Source organism: Aulonocara stuartgranti (genome assembly GCF_965226115.1).
Source record: "Aulonocara stuartgranti genome assembly, chromosome: 9".
Lineage (NCBI taxonomy): Eukaryota > Metazoa > Chordata > Actinopteri > Cichliformes > Cichlidae > Aulonocara > Aulonocara stuartgranti.
The window spans coordinates 25,415,841-25,430,100 of NC_138960.1; the positions used below are offsets into that span (position 1 = coordinate 25,415,841).

A 14,260-nucleotide genomic window follows, 5' to 3' on the forward strand; every position below is an offset into this window, starting at 1 on the left:
TCACCGAGAGAGTCGAAGATAAATTACAGCACCTCTAATTTTGACAAGTATCAGACCCGGATAGGTGAAAGGGAGGAAAAAATGCTCGTTAAGCTGTTTAGCAACGCCCAACCTTAGCCCCGCCCTCTTCCAGCTCAACACGGCTATCTAGCGGGGAGTCTCCCTGTCACTCATTATATATCAAAGAAGCCATTGGTTGGCTTTAACGTCTATCAAACGCTAAATCTTATTCTTGGACATCTGATTGGTGAATATGGTCCGTGGGCGTGCCCCCGTCCTCAAAGGATTTTCCCCGGAGTGGCCAGACGGGCTGGGGGACACAGGATGGCAGAGCTAATAGGAGTATCTAACGGGACATGCGGACGGGCTGATTTCTTCTAATATTTCAAGTGCTGGTGAGGGCCTTATGATACTTTTTACAGCGAATAATAACACCCTTTATCATAATGGTGAAATCTGTGCGGGTATTTCTGCTTATTTTTGTCTCATTAGTCCAAACTAAGAAGTCGACCACTGGACATGAGCTAGCTAAGTGGTCAGTTGGAGCGGACCCCGATTTGAGGATAATAAACGGACTTAAAGCCTCAAACACTGAATATTATAAAACAATTACAGGGTAACTTTAATGTTTTTTTAAGCATATGACTGATGCTGGCGGTACACCGGCGTTTTGTTCAGTGTATTAGGCGCCTGGACAAAAAAACAGCTATTTAAATTTCATATTAGAACCGGTGCAAAAACTCACAGGGACGGAGGTAGATGAACAGATGTGGGTCAGCCCATCGGTAACGGGAAGCGATGGTGCGGAACACTGATTGATCGCGGTTGCCATCAGTTTACGCCTGCGCGCGTGTGAGCGTGTGTGAATGTGCGCTTATCCGTCTGTGGAGAAAAGGAGTGAGTGTGTGTGTGTGTGTGTGTGTGTGTGTGTGTGTGTGTGTGTGTGGGTGGATTTTAATCCATAAATCATCAAAATAGTGCATTTAATCCAGTCCAGCGTGACATCCACGTGATTATTTCAATCTGTAATCCAAATAAAGTGTTAGAGATGAAATAATGAATGACATGATGACAGTTTGGTTTTCTGTGACCCGATCTATAAAACACTCTGAAATCAAAGTGAGAAATGCTTAGTTAATATTAGAGATGGCACGATACCACTTTTTTATGTCCGATACCGATACCGATATCATAAATTTGGATATCTGCCGATACCGATATGAATCCGATATAGTGTTTTTTAATCAACAAAACTGTTTTTTAAAATATCTTGCTGCATTTTGCAAGTCTGCAAGTTCATACTCAAGTTTAAAACAACAACTACACTAAAGCTATTCTGTTATACCTGTATACAAAAAAAATATTTCATAGTTCAGCAATACTGATCAATCTAATAAACTTAGACCTACACCATCCTCCCTATTCTGGTATTTTAAAGAGTACTTAGCGTAAATATTAAGCAACCTAACTAATAGGGTTCCAACTCCCAGCAACAACAAAATTAAATAAATAAAAAATAGGGAACCACCCCTCACGCGCCACCTCATGATGCTTAATCGACGTAATCAACCTTAATTTGATGCAGTGTGAAAAAAAATGCACAGAAATCAATTATTTTTCAAGAAATATTAAATAGATTCAACATCTTTCTTCAACAAAATTGCAGACTGCACAGATGGTACCTTCCCAAAGTAAAAAGTACTATAGCTTACTAGGGTATATATATTAGACTTAATAGTCACTATGTACAGTAATTGACTTCTATTCATTTTACATCAAATTAAAACTTTGGGTGTCAGATAATTATTTATTAAAAGCTAGACATTTTAAATGAGAATAAGAAAGAAAAGTATGTCTTTGTGCCCCCTTTTCCCTGTTAATGCCCTATCGGGCCCCCCTGGCTAAACTTTGCTAGATCCGCCCCTGCACAGTTACCAGCCGTCAGCTACATAGAAAAAGATCCTGGTGTAGAAAGTAATATTAAATAAATTCTAACAACAGCTTATCAAGCTTAAACGTGCTGCTGTTGTTCAGCCGCTGGTTTCCTCTTTCTGGCGCAAAGTGGACCAAAAACAAAGGAGAGACAGACTCGCGACAGAAAAGCCGATCAGCTGATTTAAGCAGTTTCACGATTGAAGTAGCAGCCGGAGAGCGAGAGGCAGTCGCTTGTTAAGCTTAACGTGGGAATGCTTTACAAACATTCAGAGATGGACTTACACACTTGCTTTACTTCTCTCGGGGATAACTTTGTCGGAGATGAAATGCCAGGTTGCTAGCGAAGCTCCACATGCTATCCAGACCACTGACAGGTCCTGCATGCCACAGCTGCTCTATCACGTGATGCATACGTTCTGAGGTGAGTTACGGCGTGTTGCAAGTTTTGTGAGGTGCTTTCGTGATATTTAATGGATCGGATTACATTTTTTATTTTTCTCCGATATCCGATCCAGTAATTTAGGTCAGTATCGGACCGATACCGATATGTAATATCGGATCGGTCCATCTCTAGTTAATATAAAGTGCTAACCCACAGCCTCTAAAAGCCATTAAATCTTGCATAATGAAGTAGTCCTCACAGATTTCCGTATATTCCTGATAAAATCTAAATTGTTTAATTGACAAATAAGTTAGCCTCTTTGCTCATTGGGTTATTATCCCTTTGGCTTATACTGACTTGCGTTCAAGTAAGAAGTAAGAAGAAGTAAGAAGAAGTAAGAAGTAAGTAAGAATGATCCCGTGGGTGGTTAAGCTGAAGTATTGAGAATCACATGTGAATTATTAAGTAAAAAAAATATGTACAAAACAAACACTCTCAAGGGTTAAATGGGCCTCTGAGGGTTGATTCTCTTGCCATGGATCTGTGTTTTCCTGTTATGTCTGGTCATTTAATTACAGGAGAAATGTATTTCATATGTGAGTAAATGAAATCCCACTTTAAATAAAATAATACTGCTTCAAAATATATTTTTTAATCACAGTACTGATGGTTTTTCTTTGATGGGTGCCAGCATGTTTCATATGCTGGGAAAACTTTTAATATTTCAGTAACATGTCAAAATTAATTTAGACAACTCTGTGTGATGTCATCAGATTATATTAAACAGTAAATGAATGAAAAATGAAAGAAAGCCTTATGTTCTGGCCTTTTATTCACCCAGTAGGATTCACTGTATCCAAGGCACGGCACCACCAATGTTTCACCATGAGTGCCTCTGAGAAATACTAAAACAGGAATATATATATATTTTTATATATATATTTATTCATATTTAGGGCAGTGTGACCTGACGTAATCCAAGTTGCATTATTCAGAACAGCCTCCAACACAAGAAGCTACTCGGTTCATAAATTGGTAATGACTCTCCCTTTCAGCTCTTAATGGAGTTCGCACGTCTGTAGTAAAGTCCTCTGGAAGCTCTGTGTGTACAGTTGTGGGTATGTCGCAGGAGGAAAGTGTGCCGGATCAAGGGATCAGAGGCATTTTTACAGCTGATGGGACTGTTTACATGCAGCTAATGGGACATTTGAGAGCCTACCTGGTGCGTTTGTACCCATTTGTGTGACTGACTTACTGTGCATGGGGTTTTGTAATAATTTAAGAAGATGCAGACACTGGATGTGGGAGTGAGATGTGTTCTTCTCTGCAGCTGTGAGCAGGCTTTACTCTCCATTTCTCACTCCTATCTTCCTCCCTGAGTGAGAGGAAGATGAAGGAGGAGCGCTCGCTTGCTACTCTTTCATCACATGAGCACAGGGGCCCTTAAAGAACGTTGAAGAGGAGGAGGAGGTGGAAGGGGGAGGATGCATGGGAGAGCTAGTGCTGTTGCCCTGTGAACGGAGCTCTATTGTCCCGGGAACCTTTCAACAGCTTCCCCGAGGTCCCTGTTCCTTCCCCTCCCCCTACTCGATACACTCTTTCTCCCTCAAAAACACAAACACATAAACACACACACACACTTTTTGTCTGCCTCTGCTGTGTCACATCTCTCTCTTTTACACTTAGTCTCATTCACTCGATCTTTTCGGTCACACTCTTGTCCCGCTCGGTGTCTCTCTCATGTCTCTCTCATGCTTTTGCTTCTGCCCCCCCCCCCCCCCCCCCCATTTCCCACAAGCAGCACAAGGCCTCATCCCTCCTCCTGTCCCCTCCACCCTCCTCCCTCCCGGTCCCTCATTATTTCGCTTCATCAGTGTGATTGTCATGCCGGTCAGACAGTAAAAGCAAAAACATGCAATCTTCTAATTTGCATCACCTCATTTTTAAGCAGCAGACAGCGCCGCTTTTCCAAAATGTTTATGCACAAAGCTAAACCTAAGCTGGGCCTTTCTGTGCCAAACCAGCCCTTGCTGACTATTCAGGGTCCTTTTGTGGGAACACATGATGGTGTAATTTTACCCTTTTGTTTTCTCTTGTTGGCGCGAGGCTGTCAGGGGTTTGCAGGGGGTCGCTGGCTAAAAAAACAGGGGCAAATGAGCGGTCTGCTGATGGGAATTGGCCTTGATGAACACAAGTGGTCCTTGTCTTTGTGAACAGCTGTAATTACACAATCTGCAATTACAGTAGTCTCCTGCTGGGACACTGATAGCACTCCTGCTCGTATTTTTGGCAATTTATTGTATTAAAGGTATGAGGAGTGCAAGCAAAGCAGTGACATAAGTATTGACAAAGAATAGGATGTCTATGTTTTATAGTTTTAATGGTTTAATGAGTTTTTGAAAATCTACTTTCCAGTATGCTGTCTTTATTAAATTTTAGTGGGGTTCCCTTTATCTTTTGCTATTATTAGTCTTCTGACTGGCCTCCTGTGTCTTTTCAACCTGCTTTTTTTGGCATATCTGCAAAGTAAAAACTCTGGAATCAAACTTAATAATTTGTTTCCTTTTTTTTTTTTTTTGCAAATCTGAAACAAAAATATTTCATTGGAAACAAGTGTTTGTGCACGTTTCCATCCGTCTCCCCTGTTTGTCCTCCTTGAAGCTTCTTCCCATAGCTACATTGTTCTAGCCAAGTGTTTGGACAGGATGGAGAGATGTGACACAGGGAGGAGGACCAGGAAACAGGAGCCAGGCTCAGACCTCAAAAACAGGAAGCAGGAGGAGACAACGATAAGATGGCTGCTCTGGGATTTCTCCTCTTTTGAACTACAGAGGGCTCGGAGTGTCTGATCAGAGGCAATCAGGGTTCAATTAAAGTTCAGAGTAGCGGTGGGTGTAAGCAAAATGAGAAAGCAGTGTATCTGGAGAAAGATATGCGGGTGTGTTTGTTTGCTGCAGGTTTTGTGTTAGGATTTGTTGTTTTTGGTCTTGACCACATCCACGAATCTCTGGTTGTGTCAGATTTCCAGCTGGGCCGGTGACAAGCTGGCGCTGGGATTAGCTGGCAGGTCGTATCTTCCTATCCCTAATGCTTTAATCTCCGTGCTGGTCGACAGAAGTCTCCTGGCTTTGGCACACTCTTGGTCATCGCTCTGTGGTCAACAGCCCACCCACACTTTGTTTGTTTTTGATCTCAAAATGCTGCGTTTTTAGAGCAAGAATAGGAAAAACAGGGACAGTTTACAACAAAATACAATCTCTTACTGCCACGCATGCGTAAAAATTATACCCTGAATTTAAGGTTCGTTGCAGGCTTATGGCTCTATTCTAACTTCTGATATTTTTAGACCAAAGTAGTAATCAATAAAGTGATCAGCATTTTATTTGATGTCCTCACTTGGGACACTTCACCTGCGTTTGTGTCTAAAGCCGTTCTGTTTCTCTTGCAGTCTGCGTGCCGGCGTGAAGCCTCACCATGCCGCTGGTGAAGAGAAACATCGAGCCGCGCCACCTCTGCCGAGGGGCGCTCCCCGAGGGCATCGGCAGCGAGCTGGACTGTGTGATGAACAACACGCTTTCCGCCATCATCCGTCAGCTCAGCAGCCTGAGTAAGACACACATTCACAGACACATTCACCAACACTAGCACGCCCGTCCTGGTAAACAAAAGGCTGCTAAAAGGGTCTAGTAGAAAAAAGCATACAAGTATTTTTTTTGGGAACATGAAAAGCATCCTCAGGCTGTAACCCCGTTAATTTCAGCGTGACGATGGTACACACTGTGTGTAGCCTCTTTGTATACGGGCCAAGATCACATGCTTTCATCGTTAATCCCGAAGCTGTGATTGATTTGGCCGTTGTCATGGTTATAGAGCCTGAGGTCACTGGGCTCACAGCGGCCTTGCAGCAGCCTCACATTGGAACACGGAGGGTCGAAATGTAATCCTTTTAGACAGGCGCGCAAAAAATGAACTTATCTATAGCTGTGGACATGTGACTGTAAGTGTGTGTGTGTGTGTGTGTGTATAGAAGTGTTTCATATCGATTATATGCTGGCTTTCTATTGCATTACATTATAACAGCACAAAGGGCAGCTATTTTCCCATTTGCCCCCGTTATCCACAGTTGCCTTCTGCTTTCATGGCAATTGTGTTTAAGGTTTGTTTTGAAACTCAGCAGCATAAATTTAAACTGTCCTTTCTGACGTTAACACCTCATCTCTTTGACCTCAAATCCATTCTCTGTCTCTTATTGTGTCAAGTTCCTGCACAGGGAGTGGGTATTTCAACAGCAGCTGTGCGGGTTAAATATAAATGCTCTAACAGGCCTGGTGGGGGGATATCTGCAGACACTGCGTGTGTGTTTGTGAGCACATGTGTATAAGTGTCCATAGGAATCCCCTGAAGGGGTCAGAGTTGACCGGGGCTCTACATGCCAGATCTGCGATTCTTCCTTCCTTTAAATGTTTTTCTTACAGCCCATCCTGTCAGCGGGAAGGACAGAAATAGCCCTCAGTATGTGTTTGTCATACCACACATTGTATGTTACAAAGTGTTTATGTTTAAATATTTTTATTGGAATTGTACCGGAGGTGCTCTGTTTTGTTTTGTGCTGTAATATGTTTCTGTTTCACTACTGCCCAGATCCACAGTCTTGTAGTGAAGGGCCTTTTGCAGCCATTAGTTCTGTGCTAAGATTAGGCAGTTTTCCATCAGGCGGTTTGTGGGTGTGTCCCGTACCTTTATGTGCATTCCCACAGTGAGAACCTCCCCTGTCAGACTTCTTCAGGGCCATATATGTGGCAGGAGGAAGTATCTGCTCTGGGGTAAGACCTTGAGAGAGACCCTGGAAACTCATGGGTGGGGCTCAAGTTGAACAACACAACCAGAACAAGTGCCTTTAAAAGAAACTCAGAAATTGATCAATTATAGGTGATGCAGGCTTTTTTATTATTGTTGCTAAGTGAACTAGAATAAACTCCCTGAATAAAGTCAGGGAGTGAAAACAAAGCAGGGAACCCGAGAAATGACCTCTGTTTTCTGGGCCTGTTCCTCTGCACATCCTTGATGGAAGGTGGTGCTCATAGCTGAAAAGCTGATGGTTGGTCATTTTTGCTCAAAATCCATCCTCAAAAACACACTGTCAAAAAATTAAAGTCGGCATTAAGAGATGATGAGCAGTTCCTGATGTTTCTAAACAAGAAAAGGAAGATATTAAGATTTTGAGTTCATCCACTTCTCAGGAGAAGGCTCAGTAGGGGCACTTTTATGGTTTGATCCAGGAGATGAAGCTGTATCACTGCCGCTTTTGTACATATTTCAGGATGTCGCTGGCACAGTTTGAGTTCTTGTTGGCAGAGTTGGGACCACATCTAAGAAGGCGGAGAAATAATTTCAGAGTGCTGATTAACCTCAAGCGACGTCTAGCTGCATGTTGGTGCCAAAACCGTATTATCCTACTATTCATTTTGCTGGTCATATCATTGTACATCCAGTACCTTGGTGTGGTTTTAGCTATGAGCACACCGGATTGGTCTGATCGGTCAGTTTTGTTTATACATATGTGAAAATCTGAAAAATCAAACTTGATCCAAAAAAACAAATGCCGCAAATTTGCTATAGAGACCAAAAGTTTTTTTAAGAGTCATGGGAGTCCATGGGGATTTTTGAGTCAGCCTGAGTTGGTCATTTAAGGTACTGCAGTTTTTGGAACTTCCTTGTTTGCCCCATTTTTGAGCCAGGGAGTGTGCTGCATGGAAATAAAGAGGAGGGTTATGTGTACAGCGAGAGCCTGGATATTCATCTGCAGCAGTGACCTGTTAAAATCAAATGGGTGACGACAAGCAAACTGCTTTATATTTAGATGGAGCATTATCAGTACTCAACTTTTACTTAAAACATTGACAATGAGGCTTATTTATTACGTAACAGCAGTTGTTGAGGCAGGAGAGAATGTGTTATTTACTATCCTGGTTAGCTGCTTTAGTCACTGTAGCGTCTGTATCCACACAGACGAATTCATATTATGGTTTGGATTGTGTGTTTTCAGCTAACAATCAATTATTCATGAGGATTGTTGCTATATGGAGTTGTATGAGACACCATTTCCTGCAGACTCCTGTTTCACGTTGTGTCACATTACCGGTGTATTGATTGGACTTTGGTCTCTGAGGGGTTTCTCTTGGCTCCAGGTAACGATTAAAAGTCTCTCTCTCATATTTCTCTTTCTCCTTCTGTTTTTTTTCCCCAGGCAAACATGCGGAGGACATATTTGGCGAGCTGTTTAATGAGGCCAACACCTTCTACCTGCGTGCCAATTCTCTCCAGGATCGCATTGATCGGCTGGCTGTCAAGGTCACACAGCTGGACTCCACTGTGGAGGAAGGTGAGTCACAGGGTTGAAGTCTGGTGTGGGGGGGATGCACACTAAGCTATCGTTCATTGGTGAAGTCCTGCTGATCTCATGTTCTGCGTACTGAATGGCTTTTGTAAACTATTTTTGTCCTTCCAATGATGAATCATTTGTCCTCTTTTCCTCTTTTTGTGTTCTTAGTTTCCTTGCAAGATATCAACATGAGGAAGGCCTTCAAGAGCTCCACCACTCAGGACCAGCAGGTGGTGTCCAAGAGCAGCGTTCCCACTCCGGTCAAAGAGATGTACAACCTGAGCGACAAGCCTCCACCTCTCAACATACTAACACCTTACAGGTTGGTGTTGCTGAGGCACAACACACCCAAACAGCTTGATGGGCTTAAGCGATAATAAATGACTCTTATTTTTCTTACTTTGGTTAGTGTCAGTCCAACGAAGATTTTAATTCAGTGGTTTTAAAAAGGGCTTAAATCTTAAAACATTTTCAGGAGGTTTTCATTGGCTTTTTCTTGCTTCTACATGAAGAGTGAAAAACCAGAATTGGTACTATTTCGTACCATGTTTGGTCACTGCCTTTATGCAGTGTGCTTTTTAGTACTTGTGTGCATTACATATTTAGCATGTCTTGCTCCAGTGGGAATCCCAACTCCTAATCCTGACTACATGACACACTTTGCTCACTTTTTTCCATTCTCTCGGCATCGCTCTGCCTTATCCTGTCGTTTCCTGTTATGTTCTCTTTGTGATAAAAAAGCTGGAGCTCTATTAGTAGTTTCACTCCTTTTCTTCCATTAGCCTCAGAATCTGTTGTATTTGCGTGTCTCATTTCCAGCAAATGATGCTGTCACTGTGTCCATCATCTCTTTGTATCTTAAGGATCAATACACTTACTGATTCTACTTAACGTGGCTTTGCATAAGGAGGCGGTTGTTTATCGTCATAACTTTCTCGGGGTTCGTCTCTGTAGGGATGACCACAAGGAGGCACTTAAGTTCTACACAGACCCCTCCTACTTCTTTGACCTGTGGAAAGAAAAGATGCTGCAGGACACGGAGGACAAGAGGAAAGAGAAAAGGAAGCAGAAGGTACCATATTGACTTAGAGGATATTATACAGTGTGCAAGGACAGGTCTAATATTAAGCATTTATTTGGGTGTCAAACACAGGTGCTTGCAATTTTACATTTTGGGGTGCTCTTGGGCAGATAACCAAACATACAACATAAAATTGTATTTTTAGTCCAACTGATTCTGATGGATAGAGAAATGTACATTTTTCATATCTTAAACAACTCTTAATAAAGAGTGCTGCTTATTTTAACCTAATATCACCTAAAACCTATTGGCTTACTTTCTTCCAGGAGCAGAGGCGCTGTGTGGATGGGACACTACAGAGGGAGGTCAAGAAGGTCCGCAAAGCGAGGAACCGTCGGCAGGAGTGGAATATGATGGCTTTGGATAAGGAGCTGCGGCCAGACCATCGACACACCATACACCGGGACAGAGGCACTTCCTCTGAGGGCTCGATGTCACCAGAGAACAGGTAGATGAGCAAACACCAGTGTGCTCTTAGTTTTCATCACATTTTATTCTTACGCATGAGGCTGCATTTATATTTTCCTCATCAGGGGACACGGGCTGGATCAGCACCACTACCCCAACAGTATGAACCATGCTGGTCACGCCCACACCTACTCCGGCCCTCCACCCAGCGCCCTAGTTGCCCAGATGACTGCCGGACACGCACCACGCGGAGGAGGGGAACACGACAACAGAGGCAGGACCATGATGGCCTATCAGGGTGGCACACTGGGCCGCTCTCACCACCACCACGTTCCACTGCCTCCTCCACCCACTGAGGTTATGAACGGTGGCTCTATGTCTCTCCCACCAGTGGACTACAGGTAAATGGATTCGTCTGCTTATTAGTTCTCTCGCTTTTTCCAGCAATAAGCAAAGCAAAAAAGCTTCACAAAATATTCTGCATACATATGTTTAAACTTTATGCACAGTGCATATGCAGGAACCTCATCCCAATCACTACTGACGCTATACAGTAGGCCAGACAGTTTATTTTGCCATAAGCTGTATTTAATTATCCACTGTATCACTAATAGTTCAGTATTTTCTTCACATTTCTGCCCAATGCTAATGCTTTTGCATTATTTTACATTTAAAAAAATGTAAATTTAAACATGCTGATACACTTAGACTTTGAACAAACAAAAACATTCAGGGCCCATGGGCAGGTGCAGTCTTTAAATATGAGAAAACAAATCAGAAACATGAGACATAAATATCAAATCCCAGCACAACTCAGCTCCTTATTTAGCTTCGGGTCCCAGAGGAGCTGGAAGCTATCCCAGCAGTCATTAGGCAGGTTCAGGTTCCTGCACAGGTCGCCAGTGAAAGTGATTTTGCTGCTTCAGAAGACTTTGATCCTATTTTATTTTATAAAGTAAAACTTTCTTCTTATAATTTCTTTTTATATTTTAGGCTGTATCAAATACTTAAAAAAAGCCAGCACAAATCTCTTACTTGAGTCTACTCTTGTAAAGTTTGAGCTAATGCTGCCACCTAGTGAGTTAGTATTTTTTGGTCTTCAAACTGTGGGCTTCCCACCAGAAGATATGAACTGATACGGAGCTGAATACATTTGATTTACATCAACGTTATCATGCTCATCTTTACTTTTAAGGAGGGAAATGTAAGAAAAAGTCACAGAAGTGTCAGAAAACAAAATTATTGTTAACTCTATTCACTCTCTTGTTCTTCCTCGCAGTATGGACGGCTATGCCAACACTGGTCCTCCTCCCCCTCCTCCTGCTCCTGTCATCCCTTCTGCTCAGACGGCCTTTGCCTCACCTCCTGGAGGTCCGATGCCTCCCGGACCAATGGCTGGTGCTGTCGGCTATGCTCCGCCTCCACCACCTGTATCTGGAGCCCAGGCTGCTCCACCTCCTCCTGGTCCTCCACCTCCTCCACTTCCAGCTGGTGCCTCCCACTCCACAACGCACAAGATGTCCTCCGCCGCATCCGCTGAGACCACAGCGGTCAACGACGCCCGCAGCGATCTGCTGGCTGCGATACGTATGGGTAAGAACTGTGCCTGTGTGTCCTTTTGATGTAAATTTGTCCTCTTTGGACATGTTTACATTTATTTTAATGTATTTATTTTTAACGATGCCTTTTATGAGTTTTCACGTTGTCTTATAACTTGTGTAATAATTGTGTAGTTAAAAAAACACTTCATATTTTTCTGCAGGCATACAGCTGAAGAAAGTACAGGAGCAGCAGGAGCAGCAGGCAAAGAGAGAGCCGGTTGGAAATGACGTGGCCACCATCCTGTCGCGACGCATCGCTGTGGAATACTCCGACTCGGAGGATGACTCCGAGTTGGAGGAGAATGATTGGTCAGATTAACACGAAGACGTAAACAACCACACCAAAAGACACGCAGTCGATCGCTCTCACGCACACCTGAAAAACGCCCACTTTTCCACGTTCACAGGTCGTCACAGGCTTAGTTGCTGGAAACACACACATTACACCTACACACAGTCACATGCTGTGGGTTGATATAAGCTGAATGGTCCAAGACTGAAAATCTGGGGTTGTATTTGGGATGCATAAACACTGTAAAGAGACAAGTAATATAATGTAATGCTGACCACCCTGTGAAACACTAACACTGAGAACTGATGACTACATTACAAGCATTGTGAATACACCCCAGTGGATGTTTCTCTACCTGTTATTACACTATAGAAACCCTGTGAAGGTGCTTATTTTCAACACATTCTCATCCCTGGGCGTCAAATACAAGCATCCTGTCATATATCACCGTGTCACACAGTTGCACACAAATTGGCCTTTGGCATCCTATCTGTGGCAATATCACAGGCCAAGAGATACCCGTCCTCTATTTTGCAGCATTTTTGCATTTATTAAATCTTAATAGAATAGATGACAAAAAGATAGACAGATAGATAAAAGACGCTGGTGTAAGGCCTCAGCCACGGTACATGGCACCCACGCACTCCTAACTAAAATGTGCGCTGTACTTTCTGCAAGTCCGCTAGCGTCTGAGTGATGTCAGTTGTCACTTTTAAAAGAAGATCGATGGAGACTCCCAGCTGTTAACCTCTGTTGGGGTTGTCACCGTGGAGGTGGTGCTGAGGGTATTTAACCTACTTTTAATCATGCAAGTTACTTTAGACAAGGTGTGAAAAAGCATGTGGGTCATTACCACGTGGGCTGAAGTCTGTGCCTTAGGCGGCAGATGTCAAAGAAATATAACAGGAATGTTTACCCTGCTGTCGTGTCCGTATCTGCAGACGAGTGTAATGGAGGCTTAGGCGTTTTATACTTGAGCGGGGGCAGCGCGAAAGCAGTCCGGACTGCCTGCGGAGAGTGTTTGTTGTCAGATGGAGGCAGTGTACAGAAATATGCGGTACAACCGGTCTGTGGGTCACACACATACATATAACTTCTAACAGACAAAGAGCTAAAGAGGAACCAATAGTCAAAAACAATGAGCTCCAGCGTATGTTTTGTGCTCTTGAAGTTTTGATCTTTAATGTTAATTTCATGCTTTTCTTGTTCCCAATGAACTCCGCTGTCACTCACCTCCCTATTCCAGCCCACTCGTCAAACCTTGTCATTAGCATTTGACCTACGCGTGCGTCCAGCAGCGTGCAGTTTGGGATTTCGGAGGATTGGACAGGAGCACGTTTTTTAGTACGGTGTTCAAACAGAAACACATATGCAGACAGACGCATTTGCAGGACCATAAATTATGCTTTAAGCTCTGGTCACACCTATAACAGTCGTCTCTAAAACCCTCATTAGGGAGATGGATGGGTGGCTTTGTGTTCTGTGATTCTTTCACGTTTCAATTGAGGTGCTAAAAAGCACTCGATTATGTCGAGATACAGGCCTTCTCAACATGAATCCTGCATTTTGAAAAATGCTGATTACGCCGTGTGTTTAAATGTGCTGCCAAGTGGTCTTTTATTAGCACCATGAGATAGATCCTCCGTCGCAACACACATGCCACTTTGTGCGTGCCTGTGAGGCCCAGCGGCTCAGACAAACAGGAGTGTTTAACGTCCATTACGGCAAAGCTGGGATGGTCAAGAAAAAAAAAAAAAAGGAGTGTTTAACGTCCTGGGAATGAGAACAGGTTGTTATTTTATGTATAGTTAAAGCTTGAGAGTGTTAGAATTATTAGAAACTTTCCTCTTGAGCTAACCAATGTACCTTTTTTTTAAAAACTATTTTTACTGAAACACTTATGATGTAGATCACCAAGCGAGACTTTGATGTGTAGACAATAACTGGAATTTATGGAGGAGCTGGCTGCAGAACAGATGACCAGAACGAGCATCTGAAATACTTTGGGGATGGAAGAATGGATGAGAGACTTACTGATGAAGAGTATGATAGGCTATTGAGCCGCCTGCTGTCGCTCACTGCTGTGAGGGAGGGATATCGGGATTGGGGAGGGCGGGGGCATGTATATGCTAGTGTCAGCTGTGTAACCTTTGACCCAGAGAAAAATAAAATGATGAAT

General features: G+C 43.1%; 1 protein-coding gene across 1 annotated transcript; it reads left to right on the forward strand.

Annotated features, from left to right (window-relative positions):
* Positions 1-296: 296 nt before the first annotated feature.
* Positions 297-14,208, forward strand: wasf3b (WASP family member 3b). Its single transcript, XM_082547690.1, has 9 exons — positions 297-395; positions 5,766-5,924; positions 8,565-8,699; positions 8,868-9,021; positions 9,654-9,771; positions 10,047-10,228; positions 10,314-10,589; positions 11,468-11,781; positions 11,951-14,208. The coding sequence occupies exons 2-9, from the start codon at positions 5,792-5,794 to the stop codon at positions 12,106-12,108; spliced, it is 1,470 nt and encodes a 489-aa protein (XP_082403816.1). The 5' UTR covers positions 297-395; positions 5,766-5,791; the 3' UTR covers positions 12,109-14,208.
* The last annotated feature ends 52 nt before the right edge of the window (positions 14,209-14,260 follow it).

Bases quoted from the DNA above. Each gene is read 5' to 3' on its own strand.
- wasf3b (XM_082547690.1), top strand. From the start codon at position 5,792: ATGCCGCTGGTGAAGAGAAACATCGAGCCGCGCCACCTCTGCCGAGGG. The intron at 9,022-9,653 runs GTTGGTGTTGCT...TCGTCTCTGTAG, and splicing joins AACATACTAACACCTTACAG to GGATGACCACAAGGAGGCAC. The intron at 9,772-10,046 runs GTACCATATTGA...ACTTTCTTCCAG, and splicing joins AAGAGAAAAGGAAGCAGAAG to GAGCAGAGGCGCTGTGTGGA.